This window comes from Chrysochloris asiatica, unplaced genomic scaffold, assembly GCF_000296735.1.
Source record: "Chrysochloris asiatica unplaced genomic scaffold, ChrAsi1.0 scaffold00017, whole genome shotgun sequence".
In the NCBI taxonomy this organism is placed as follows: domain Eukaryota; kingdom Metazoa; phylum Chordata; class Mammalia; order Afrosoricida; family Chrysochloridae; genus Chrysochloris; species Chrysochloris asiatica.
Genome location: NW_006408535.1, coordinates 31,715,948 through 31,729,497, shown reverse-complemented (window position 1 = coordinate 31,729,497; position 13,550 = coordinate 31,715,948). Strand labels below are relative to the sequence as shown.

Below are 13,550 nucleotides of genomic sequence, written 5' to 3'. Positions count from 1 at the left end.
ATGGAAACACCACTGAATGATTTCCGATCTGTTGAGACAGGGCTGATGAAAGGAAATGAGGATAAGACTCTTCCGGCACAAAAGTGAATAATTGCCATCAGGACTGACTGTGAGGGTAAGAAATATAGCAGTAGATAGTTTTTGACAAAAGGAGGAGAGTGATTGATTTTGCAGCCCAGGAGCGGAGGTCCCTGGGACCATCAAGTGAGAAGAATGGAGAGCAGCACCCTACCCAGAGAAGCAGTGTCGCCAAGGATGGAGAAAAAGACGATGAATACATGGACAGATGGAGCAGCTAGGGACACTAAACTCAGAGAGGGAGAAGGGCTGTGTGCTGGCGGCTGGGGGTGGGCCTCTGTGGTGTACCCTTTGGTTATTTGTTGATGCACGGAGGGGATTGTAATGATTGCAATGAAACGAAATATGATAGGGTAAGTGTAAAGCTGATGTTCTCCCATGTAAACCTCACAATAAAAGCTTTTAAAAAATTATATTGCATCGCATTCGTTAGAAAGTTAAGGAAACGGAATATGCCATCCATAAAAAATAGAGGCAGGTACCATAACTGGATAAAGTTTAAGACTGTGTACTAAGGATTCTGTGGTATATATGAAGTCAAGTGAAGTTTTTGTAAAGACCTTGTTGTCGTTAAGTGTTGTAGAGTCAATTCCAACTTAGAGTGGCCCTGTACAGGGGTTTCAAGGAGCAGCTAGTGGATTTGAACCCATAATCTTGTGGTTTCTAGTCCAGTGCTTAACCTACAGTACCATACTAGGAGTATTTTAGTGGTAATCAAATCTAACTTCCTCTGGAATACATTCCAACATACTAAAAATAGATTTCCCTTTCCCAGAAACACACGTGCATATCAGTGGAATGTCCAGCTTCTCTCTAGGTCAGAATGAGTATGGAGAAGGGTATCACAGAGAACCTACAGCCTAGAAATCAGAATGGAATGGGGACAGTGTTGGGGAACTGCTGGGATGGGCAATGCTCTCCAAAGATTTGGACTATCCCAGTTAGACAAGTGTCTTTGTTGTTGTTCTCCCTTCCACTCTACAGTACTGAAGCTGCTTTTTGCTTATTTTACTGGGCTAATAAGGTAAAACTACTTTATGGAAACAAAAAATTTCTTTTCTTAGGACACATTTATCAAGTGAATTAATTGTTAGTGGGGAAATTTAATTCAGACTTGATTAAACTCTGGATTATGTTTTTCCCCAGTCCAAAACCAGGATCTAAAGCTGGAAGTCACCAACTTGTTTCTGAAGCATCAACAGGAAGTAGAGCTCCTCCAGAAGAAAACCACAATTCTCCAATCTCCTGGAGGGCAGTCAGAACCAGCCACTCCCCCAGCTCTGTTCCAAGAGACTGATCAGATCAAAGTAAGAGTGTCTTCATAAATAAGTTAACTCTGTAGAGACATCTAAGGTAAAAATTCCTGGAAAAGATAAAGGGATTTGAAAAAAACACTGGATAATGTATTGACCATATCAAGGACAATATTTTAAAGATTCTGAGAAGGCTGAGAGTAGAGATAGCTTCAGGAGCTCCAAAACTTTTTCCCCACACTTTACAACTCAGGTAATGGTGAAGAGCCATTAGCCCATGTGGTTATGTGCCGTGGAGTAGGTTCCGACTCATAGCGACCCTGTACAGGGTTTCCGAGGCTGTAAATCTTTATGGGAGCAGAAAGCCTCGTCTTTCTCCCACAGAACAGCTGGTAGTTTCGAACTGCTGACCTTGAGGCTCACAGCCCAATTCATAACCATTATGCTACCAGAGTTCCTTTAGCGCCTCTATAACCTTCCTTCAGTGCTGCTACTCAACATGAAGAACTTGGCAAAAGACCACTTATGAAGTAATGCAAGACCTCTTACATTTTTTTCTTAACTTTTTATTGTGAATTGAGTGAAGGTTTACAGACAAGATCATGAGCTTTACATTCAACAAATCGTACACTTTGTTTCATATCACGGATTACAATCCCCTCCATGCAAAACCAGTTATCCTGCTTCCTTCCTGTGGTTCCTATTTGCATTCCACCCACCTTTCTATCCCTCCTCTACTTTGTCCTTAGACATACATTGCCCTTTTTACTTTGAATGGTGATCATACCTTACTAGTATTCTTGTTTCCCCAGCTATAAACCTATCTATTGCTTGGCTGAAAATTGGGCCACATCTGTGAGTTCCTTCCTAGACCTGAAGAGTGGTCAAGGGTCATAGTCTCAGGTTTCTCTGGTCTCTTTCTGACTAGTAAACCTGATTTTTTAAATTTTTATTTTTTACATAACTTTGAGTTTTTTTCCACATTTTCTCTTACTCTCTCCGGGATCCTGCAATGTGATCCCTTTCAGGGCAGTTGGTAGTGGTAGCCGGGCACCATTTAGTTCTTCTGGTTTCAGAGTCATAGACACTGATGTTTACATGTCCCATTAGCCCATTGGGCTACTTGATTCCAAGTCTCTTCTGTTATTATCACTCTTCGTTTTTCTGCACATAAAGAGACCAATAACGTTCATAAGATTACAAGATCCCAGGTGCTACTCGCCCAAACAGGATGTAGAACACTGTCTTTGTTATGCCAATTGACAATGTTGTCCCCTGAGACTACGGTCCTGAGCCCCCAGAACCATCAACTCATCGCCTTAAGATGTTTGATAGTATCAAGGAAGTTTGGAAGTTTTCTTCATTTTGCCTACTATATGCTTCACCACATTCATAGCTGTGTTTTCCTGAAAGGTAAATATCCATGTACAAATATCCTCTTTCAAACTCTTAGATATTTGTTGTTGTTGCTGTTGCTAAGTGCCATCGAGTGGGTTCCGACTCATAGCAACCCTGTATAGGGTTTCCAAGGAGTAACTGGTGAGTTTAAGCCTTCGACCTTGAGTTCTGGACAGAGACAAGAACAGGCCCTCCTTTGGTGCTGGCCATGGGAAAGCATGGGTTCATACCTTGTAGTTCAAACTGACTTTGCAGTCTAGTGCATTATATATGCAGCACCATATATATCTCACTCTTCCTCCCTTGCTCATTCAACCTATGTCTTAATCCATATATACACAACCTTGAAACAACACTGTTCTTCCAAGGTGGTGTATATATCACTATTTACCTCTATTCCCTTTAGCCCATGCATTCCTCCCAGTGTCTTCACCCATCGTTATTATTACTCTGTCACCCTCCCTCTTCTTGTAGATCGTCTTCCCCTTCCTGTATGTTGCCGTCCCTGTCATAGGAGCAAACATGTGTCTACCCTCTAGCCAATGAATTCCTCTCCCCTTCCTCCCACGCCTGGTAACCATCAAAGAATGTTTCTTTTTAGTGAGGAAGCTTTTACAATAATGGTCTTATACAATATTTAATCTTTTGTGATTGATTAATTTCACTCTGGTAGCATAGTGGTTACAAGTTGGACTGCTAACCTCAAAGTCAGCAATTCAAAACCACCAGACGCTCCACAGGAGTAAGATGAGGCTTTCTGCTCCTGTAAAGATTTACAGCCTTGGAAACCCTATACAAGGTCACTTTGGGTCAGAACCAACTTGACAGTACTTAACAACAACAATTTCACTCAGTATAATGTCCTCCAGGTTCATCCATGTAATGAGGTGTTTTGCAGATTCATCTAATTTGATCCCTTTCAGGGCAGTTGGTAGTGATAGCCAGACACCATCTAGTTCTTCTGGCCTGAGTTGTGAAGACTGATGTTCTTCAAGGTTGCATAGTATTCCATTGTGTGTATGTACCAAAGTTTGTTTATCCATTCTTCCATTGATGGGTACTTAGAGGTTGTCTCCATCTTTTTGATATTATGAATAGTGCTGCACTGCACAGTGGTGTGTGTATATCTACTGTGTCTTGGCTCATATTTCTTGTTGATATATACCAAGGAGCTCTGGTAGCATAGTGGTTACCAATCAGGCTGCAAACCTTAAGGTCAGCAGTTCAAAACTACCAGCTGTTCCGCGGGAGAAAGTTGAGGCTTTCTGCTCCTGTAAAGATTTACAGCCTCGGAAACACTCTACAGGGTCACTGAGTCTTAACCAATTCCACATCACATAACAACAACAATATACCAAGAAGAGGGGTTTCTGGGTTATAAGATATTTATGTTTCCAACTTTCTGAGGAAAGTCCTTACCATTTTCCACATGGTTGAACTATTTTATAGTCCCACCAGCAATGTAGGAGGGACCCAGTCTCCAAACCCTCACCATTTGTTGTTTTGTTTTTTATTTCACTATTTATGCTGCTATGGGATGATATCTCATTGTTGTTTTGATTTGCATCTCTCCAGTGGTAGCGTAGTGGTTACGAATCGGGCTGCGAACCTTAAGGTCAGTGGTTCGAAACTACCAGCCGCTCCGCGGGAGAAAGATGAGGCTTTCTACTCCCGTAAAGATTTACACCCTCGGAAACCCTGTACAGGGTCGCTATGGGTCGGAACCGACTCGACAGCACTTAACAACAACAACAACAATGGCTAATTATTGTAAACATTTCTTTATATGTTTGTTGGCTGCCTCAATGTCTTCCTTGGTGAAGTGTCTGTTCATGTCCTGTGCCCATTTTTTTAATTGGGTTGTTTGTCTTTTTCTTGTAGAGGTGTTGTAGTTGTCTGTAAATTTTAGAAATTAGTTCCTTGTCATATATGTCATTTACAAAAAAATTTTCCCAGTCTGTTGATTCCCTTTTTACACTTTTGGTGAAATCTTTTGATGCACCTAATGTCTAATTTTTACGAAGTCCTAGTCATCTCTTTTGTCTCCTACTGCTTGTATGTAATGCTTGTAATGTTTGATGGTGTATATATACCATTTAATGTTGTTGTTGTTAAGTGCTGTTGTGTCAGTTCCAACTCATAGCAACCCTGTATAAGGTTTCCAAGGAGCAGCTGGTGGGTTTGAATTGCCAACCTTGTGGTTCTAAGTTCAGTGCTAATCCTACAGTGCCCCACCAGGAGTCTATCCCACACAGTGGTGGTGTACCGTGGAGTTGGTTCTGACTCATAGAGACCTTGCATAGGGTTTCTAAGGTTGTAAATCTTTATGGGAGCAGAAAGCCTCATCTTTCTCCCACAGAATAGTTGGTAGTTTCAAACTGCTGACCTTGAGGTTAGCAGCCTGGCTTGTAACCACGATTCTACCAGAACTCCTTGTACCATGTATTGTTGTTGTTGTTGTTGCTAAGTGCCTTCAAATCAGTTCCAACTCATAACGACCCTGTATAGGGTTTCCAAGGAGCAGCTGGTGAGCTTGAACCACTGACCTTGCAGTTTAAAACTGACCTTGCAGTCCAATGCATTAACCTACAGCAACACACCAGGACTCTGTATCATGTGTTTTTGTTGTTTTCTGTTGAGTTGGTTCCAATCTATAGCGACCCTGTATAGGGTTTCCGAGGAGTAGCTGGTGAGCTTGAACAGTGCCACACCAGGACTCCATACCATGTATTAGAACCCCTAAATTTGTTCCTAATATTTCATTGATGATCTTTATAGTTCTTGTTTATACATTTAAGTCTTTAATTGATGTTCAGTTCATTTTTGTATATGGTGTGAGATATATACAATATGCTTGTTTCATTCTTCTGTAACTTGATTTCCAGTTTGCCAGCACTATTTGTTAAAGAGACTGCTTGTTCCCATTTAATGTGTTTTGGCCTTTTGTCAAAAATCAGTTGACTGTATGTGGTGGTGATGGTGTGCCGTGGACTGTATATAGATGGATTTATTTCTGGGTTGTCAATTCTGTTCCATTGATCTAAGTATCTTTTGCTGTGTCTTAGTACCAGGTTGTTTTGACCACTGTGGCTCTGTAGTAAATTTTGACATCAGGGAGTGAGACCTCCAACTTTATTCTTCTTTAAGCAGTGCTTTGCTTATCCAAATTCTCTTTCTTTTCCATATAAAGTTCATGATCATTTTTTCTATCTCTTTAAAGAATGGAATCTGGATTGGTATTACATTATATCTATACTACTTTGGGTAGTATTGATATTTTCATAATGCTAAATCTTCCTGTCCATGAGCATTGTATATTCTTCTATTTTTGTAAATCTCTTTTGGTTTCTTGTAGTACTGTTTTGTAGTTTTCTTAGTATAGGTCTTTTGTTTCTCTGGTTAGACTTATTTCTAAGAATTTCATCTTTGGGATGACTATTGTAAATGTTATTGTTTTCCTAATTTCCTTTTCAGAGTTGTGTTTGTTAGTGTGGCTGTTGTTAAGTGCCATCATATTAGTTCTGACCCATAGCGACCCTGTATAGGATTTCCAAGGAGCGGCTTGTGGGTTTGAACAGCCAACCTTGTGGTTCAAACTGACCTTACAGTCCAACTCATTGTTCTGCAGCACCACAGGAATCCAATTGATTTTTGTATATTGAGCTTTAGCATGCCAGTTTGCGGAATCTTTCAATGAGTTCCATTTGTTTTCATGCAGAGCCTTTGGGATTTTCTATATGTAGGTGAGCTTGAACCACTGTAAAACTCTTTCTATTTGCAGATGATATGTACAGGATCATATCATCTGCAAATAGAAAGAGTTTTACATCATCTTTGCCAATTTGGATGCCTTTAATTTCCCTTTCTTGCCTTACAGCTCTGGCTGAGACTTCCAACACAATATTGAATAGGAGTGGTGATAAAGGGCATCCTTATCTGGTTCCTGTTCACAAAGGGAATGCTTTCAGTTTCTCTCCACTGAGAGTGATATTGGCTGTTAGATTTGTATATATTCTCTTAATTATGTTGGGGCACTTCCCTTCAATTCCTACTTTGTTTTTACCAAGAATGGAGGCAGAGATGATGACATAGAGAGATGCAGCGGCTGGAAACTCTAGACCCAGAGAGAGAGAGAGGGGCTGTGTGCTGACGACCAAGGGGCAGGCTTGCGGGCTGTACCTTTTGGTTGGTTGATGATGCATGGAGGGGTTTGTAACCATGACAATGTAATGATATATGATAAAATGAATGTAAAGCTAATGTTTTCCCATGTAAACTATCACATAAAGCAGTTTAAAAAAAAATGGTATTGAATTTTGTCAAATGCCTTTTCTGCATCAACTGATATGATTATGTTTCTATAGTCCAACACATTAACCCACAGCACTATACCAGTAAAATGCCAACAGCAGAAATTATCCCAAAATTAGAGTAATTTCTGCTGTTGGCATTTTAGTGGTGTGGTGCTGTGGATTAATGCACTGGACTGCAAAAATTATTTAAACTGCAAGGTCAGTGGTTCAAGCTCACCAGCCACTCCTCGGGAAACCTATACAGGGCCACTATGGGTTGGAACCTATTTGACAGCACTTAACAATAACAACCACAACTTCTTTATGGAGACTAGTTTTTATTATCCCTATCATATTTATACTCCCTTATATCAGTGCTTTTTACCCTATAGCCCTATGAAGACAGAAACCAAAAGGAACAGAAACTGTCCCGGACGTTAAGTGAATTGCAAGCATCACATGCAGAGACCACATTGGAACTAGACAAGATGAGAGACATGCTTCTTTTGCAGCGCAAAATCAATGATTGTTATAAGGTACAAGAAAAGATGGCATAGGAAGGGGATAGAAGGCTGGGATGAAGTAAGGCCTGAATTTCCAGGACTAGTGCAAGGTAATATGCTCTCCTGTACTAACACAGGATATGCTGTTCTTTGAAGAACCTGAAGACTCACACATGTCCAGGGCCCCTTAGCAATAGAAGCCAATGATGGGGCCATCTAATGAAAATGGCAGCTATGAACCTCTGGGTTCACTTTTGCCAGCCCCAAGAAAATGCTCTCCTTTGGCACTAATAAGAAGCCCTGGTGGCACTGTAGGATAAGTACTGGACTTCTAGTCGCAAGGTCAGCAGTTCAAACCCACCAGTCGCTCCACAGCAGAAAGATGAGACTTTCTACTCCTATAAAGATTTACAGCCTAAGAAATCCTAAATAGGGTTGTTATGAATTGAAATTGACTGGGCAACATTGGGTTTGTTTTTTGGTATGGTTTTATGGTAACTAATAGCACAGCTGGTCCTGGAGGGTCATTGAGGAACCCAAACTTTTCTAGTGGGTGAATTTGCCCTGTTAAAGAGGTAGTAGAGTCTCCATTACCCACCAAGTGCTACTTTTTATCTGGCCTCTTTAGGCCTGGGCCACTGAGATCGAAAAATTCAGAGAGAATTTTTTTCAGGAGGAACTGGAGACATTGGTGATAAAAACTGATAAAGAAAAGAAAGATAGCAAAGAGAAACTGGAGAGACTGAATCAACTAGTAGACCTCAAGAACAATCGTATCAAGCAGCTGGAAGGTATTTTAAGAAGCCATGGTCTACCAACATCTGGCAAGTCTTAGTTCTTTGTTATTCTCATTTTAGGACATGCCGCACAGTCAAAACATATATTCCTCTTTGTGTATCCATTTAAGGACTACCTCGTATGACCTTGGGATGTGACTTATTACTCCTGTTCTTCTTTGTCCCATAATTTTTATTGTTTTAATGTGTAGCATTGTGATCACAGGTCACTGCAATATAACAAAGGACACTCATCCTTGGATTGAAATTCTTGTATCATTCAGATTCAGGGTTTTCTGGTATAGCAATGTAGGATCAGCACTGGACTGTGTGCCACAAGGCCAGCAGTTCAAATCCACCAGCTGCTCCTCCAAAACCCTATACAAGGTCACTAGAAGTCAGAACTGACTCAATGGTACTCAATGACAACAACAATGTGTAGTTTAGCAATAAATCAATATGTTTCTCTGATTTCTATGAAGAGTTTCACTTGGGATCAGCAATTGCTTCAGTAAATTGATACTAGTTTAAGAATGAAAGAATGTCACTGTCGACTCTTGGGTGTTGTAACACACACTCTTAAGATTGATTCTTCCACCCAGATCTATAAAGTCGTTTTTGTAAATAATAGAATGTCATCACTCATCTGCCATCATTCTTTTCTGTTTTATCTCTTTCTGAAATAATGTTGCAGTTTGAGCAACGTTGACAGTGACAGGGGAGCTAGCTGGGTATTTATGCAGAGTTCATACTGTGGTACTCTTAGACTTAGTACGGCATTACTGACCAGAGTCTGGTCTCAGTCTTGTACATCAAGAAACTTGACTGTGTTATTGTACCCAGCAGTGAGAAACATGACTTACACGAACCAAATTCACCAGACAGATATTTAATTCCAAATAATCATTTACTATTTTATAGTCATGGCTATTATATTGTTGTCATGAAACTACTTGAAACTGCTATTCAGGACATTCTCTCTGGAAAGCAGATAATAGTCAGCAGGTTTTTTAGTGATCATTAACTAGAATAAAGGGATTATTCTGGAACATAATTTACCTATGCCAGGGTCAGTGTGATCAAAAGTCTCTACATTATAACAAAGGACACTTCTCCTTGGATTGAAATTCTCATATCATTCAAATGCAGGGCTTTCTGGGACAGTATAGCATAAATACCTTTACCTACTTCTGTAGATTTTTTTAAACTTCTATTTCTTTGGTTATTGGTAAAGCTAAAGAGTTTTTCATATGTTTTTAAGTTATTTGTATTACCTGTTCCTGTCCTTTATCTATTTCTTAATAATACCTTATTGATTTGTAGAGATTCTTTATATGTTAAGATTATTAACCCTGTGTCATGTAATCCAAAAGTTTAAATGTATCTTGTTTTGTTGTATTCATTCCACCAATTAAGAAACCATTAGCTCATCTTTATATTCTCTTATTTTGGACCTGAAGACATTCTCTTCATTGACTCTTAAAAAATAGGACCTTCGCCATCAGCACAATGTGACATCTCTTAACATTCTCCATTTTGAACCAGACTATATATCAAAGTTCTGATTGGTTGGACATGGAAGATAATGCTCAGATTTGGTAGACGGTCTAGATATCTTTTCTTCCCACTGCCAGTATTTTCAGTCTCTTTCTAGTAGTCTCCTCCCCCTCCCCCACTTCTTACTCTATGACTCTTTACTTAGAATGATTTTTTTTGCCTTCTTAATATGAAACCAAAGTATTAACAGAATGAAGACTCTTGTGACTGATAAGGCTGGAGAAAGGGAAGCATTTCTTAGTGGGGCTCAATGCAGCAGACACTGTGGCTCTGCCTTGCTATTCTTTTCATAACCAATATCCCAGACTTCTTCTTTTTAATAGAAATATTCATGTTTTTTTTGTTTCTGGTGCTTCTCTAGGGGAATTTATCAATTAATTAATGAAGTCTTACAGTAGACGCAAACAATGTCATCTATATAGCAAAATTGTGTTTCCAGTGTTTTCCTGAGCTTAGTGTTTACTTTCCAATCACTCATTTTGTACCTTCTCTCTAAGCATTGGAGTGATAACCACAAGGTCGGTGGTTCAAACCCACTAGCTGCTCCTTGAAAACCTTATACAGAGTCACTATGAGTCAGTAGAACTCATTCAGTGGCACAAGCAACAACTCTAAAGCAAACATTGGATTAATTAGTTATCAGAGTTCAAATCTCTTTGTTGTCATTACTTTGTTTATTCTCTTGAATACCTTGGTTTCTTCAAATAATCACAATGAATACTTTCTCTGTGTTTTTACATCTCTTTCTGTTTACCCTCCATTACACTAGGGAAAAGGAGCTCTGGTAGTGTAGTGGTTACAAGTTGGACTGCTAATCTCAAGGTCAGCAATTCAAAACTATGAACTGTTCCACGGAAGAAAGATGAGACATTCTGTGCTCAAAAAAGATTTGTAGCCTCAGAAACCCTATATTCAGGGTCGCTGTTAAATCAGAACTGACTCCATGACACACCACCACCACCACCACACTAGGGAAGGGATCCCTGGTTTGGTGTGTAGAATAGGCACTGGATTGCTAACCACAAGGTCAGCAGTTCAAACCCACCAGCCGGTCTTTGAAAACCCTATACAGGGCTGGTATGAGTCTGAACCAATTCACCGTCACTCAATAACAACAACGCTAGGGAAGGATACTCTAGAACAGCTCAACGACGTGGCTTATGGCACCTGACAATTGTCATTGTGTCTGGAAACACTACCAGCCAATACAGATGAGGATAAAATGGGCATTTCTCTACTGCATCAGAGTGAAAATCTTTTTGAACTGCACCTGCAACAGGCCTTCCAGACATCCGCTGCCCTGGCTCAGTCTAGAGCTAGCCAACCTACCACTTTTGGCACTTACTCCTTCTATGATTTCAAAACTCATTGTACTCCATTAGCTGTGGGGCCACAAGCCCTCTATGACTTCACCTCCCAGTATGTGGTGGACACACAGTATGTTTTCCTGCACTACCTTCAAGGAGCTTCAGCCTGGCTTGATCTTCACCAAGCCCTGGTCGGTGAGCTCTACACTCTTGCAACTGAATGGATTCACTTTGACAGGGTGCTGGACACCGTGGAGAAAGTCTATGGCTCTACCATGCTTACTGGTAAGTGTTGTTTGCTTCTGGTAGCCCCCAGGATGGAAGCTGAATTTGCCAAAGTCTATAGTTGAGCCTCTGCCTTTAGTCTCAATCTTTGCCATACCGTCTCGGTCCTGTATGCCTTTCATACTTTCTGCTACCCAGGAGCTGATGGAGAAAACTTCGGAGTACTTGAGTACTGGATGAGGCTTTGCTGCCCCATAACTTCCAGCCTAAAGGCATGAAGTAAGCTAAGGAAAGCTCAGGTCTACCTTTCAGCTAATATGCTTGGAGCCTGGAAGACTCAGGAGGATGAGGAGGTGAGAAAAAGGATTTATCCATGCATCTTAAAGGAGTCTTAGCCATGCAGCTTATGAGACAAACTCAAACTTCTGTTGTCAATAACTAATTTTTGAATGAGAATGAAAGAAAAACTTTTATGCTACAACTAGTCTAGATTTTTTCCTTGGTCAATCTTGAGTTTAAAGTGAAATTGTGCTTTGGCTCTAGCTATTGTTTCTGGCTGTGAAGAAAAAAACAAACAGAGAAAACAATCCTCTGCTCTATTCTCTAAGACTAAGACATGACTACTAGCATCTCCTCAAGGTAACTAGGTTACCTTGTCTGAGCCAGTCTCCAAGCATGTGAAGATCATTAAGTTTCTCCCTGACCTCAGTTGGTGTACAACAGTTCTCTAGTTAGTAGTTCTTCCTCACCAAGAGTGCTGAATTTCATCCACAACAACTGTCCCAGGCTGCCCTTCTTCCTCAATCCAAGACCAACATCTTTCCAGTCTAGATCAGAGGCTTAGAAGCATCAGAATGAGCTGTGTGTGGAGATCATCAGGTACTGTGGTTGGTCTCCAGAGTCTACAGTTGGGAACCCAACCCAGTTCATATGTGGTATACCACTTCTTCACTTTTCCTGACCACGGCACTGCCATCATTCCAGCCAGTAACAATCCCTACTTTAGAGACCAGGCTTGATTCCCAGTGCTTGTGACCTCTGACCTGAATCAGTATTTGTGACGGGAAACTCTACATGTATATGTTTTTGATGATGAAGACTGAGAGTCTGCCTCATACCTTGGCCAAGTCCAAGTACCTTTGCAGCCTCTTGCACAAAACAATTCCATTGAAGGTGGGAATTCAAGATTATTTAATCTATATGCTCTCTGTCCAGTGTTGTTTTCCTGTCCTAAGTTTACCTTTCTCTGATTGCTTGCTTGGAACAGTCTATCTTAAAGCCTGCCAAAATGATTTTCAGATACTGTCAAGAGAACAGAAGAGAAAACTTAGAACTTTACTCTTCATATGAAGACAGTGGTTTCTTCTGCTTCTTTTCAGCCACAAAAACAAGACTCTTAAATTGATAGAACCACCAACCTGAATTTCACACTCTCTATGACATCTCTGAACAAGGAGTCCTGGTGTGGCTCTGTAGGATAAGCACTGGACTGCTCATTGCCAGGTCGGTCTGCAGTTCAAACCCACCAGTCGTTCCTTAGAAACCTACACAGAGTTAATATGAGCCAGAACTGACTTGACGACACTTAACAACAGCAACATCTCTGACAAAGAGTACTGGCAGTGTTGTAGGATAAGCACTGGACTTCGAACCACAAGCTGCTCAACCCACCAGCTACTCCATAGGCAGTTCAAACCCACCAGCTGCTCCATAGGAGAAAGCTGAAGCTTTCTGCTTCTATAAAGAGTTACAGTCTCAGAAACCCTATACAGGGTCACTATGAGTCAGAATTGACTCGACGGCACCTAACAACAACAATCTCTGAACAAATGTTTCCAAATTCTCTAGCTTTTTCCAATATTTGTCTTTACTTAAGACCAATTGCTTTTGTGGCACTGTAGGATAAGTACTAGACTGCTAACTGCAGAGTCAGCAGTTCAAACCCACTTCTTCTCCTCAGAAACCCTCTACAGGGTGGCTATGGGTCGGAACTGACTCAATGTTTTTTGTTTTTTTTTTTAATTTAAGGTATTTATTGTGGATTGAGTGAAAGTTTACAGGGCACATCATCAGTTTCACATTCAACAATTCATGTAACTTGTTTCATTACATTGATTATAATCCCCTCCATATACCATCAGTTAAAAGTATTTCTCTTTAT

At 40.5% G+C, this 13,550-nt stretch overlaps 1 protein-coding gene across 1 annotated transcript in view; it reads left to right on the top strand.

The window, feature by feature from the left end:
- Window positions 1-13,550, top strand: part of RPGRIP1 (retinitis pigmentosa GTPase regulator interacting protein 1) — a 97,895-nt gene that overhangs the window by 34,959 nt on the left and 49,386 nt on the right. The window contains 7 exon segments of the mRNA XM_006835541.1: window positions 1,225-1,385; window positions 7,414-7,557; window positions 8,198-8,348; window positions 10,997-11,449; window positions 11,588-11,742; window positions 12,216-12,278; window positions 12,280-12,562. Of these exon segments, the coding sequence (XP_006835604.1) occupies window positions 1,225-1,385; window positions 7,414-7,557; window positions 8,198-8,348; window positions 10,997-11,449; window positions 11,588-11,742; window positions 12,216-12,278; window positions 12,280-12,562 (1,410 nt within the window).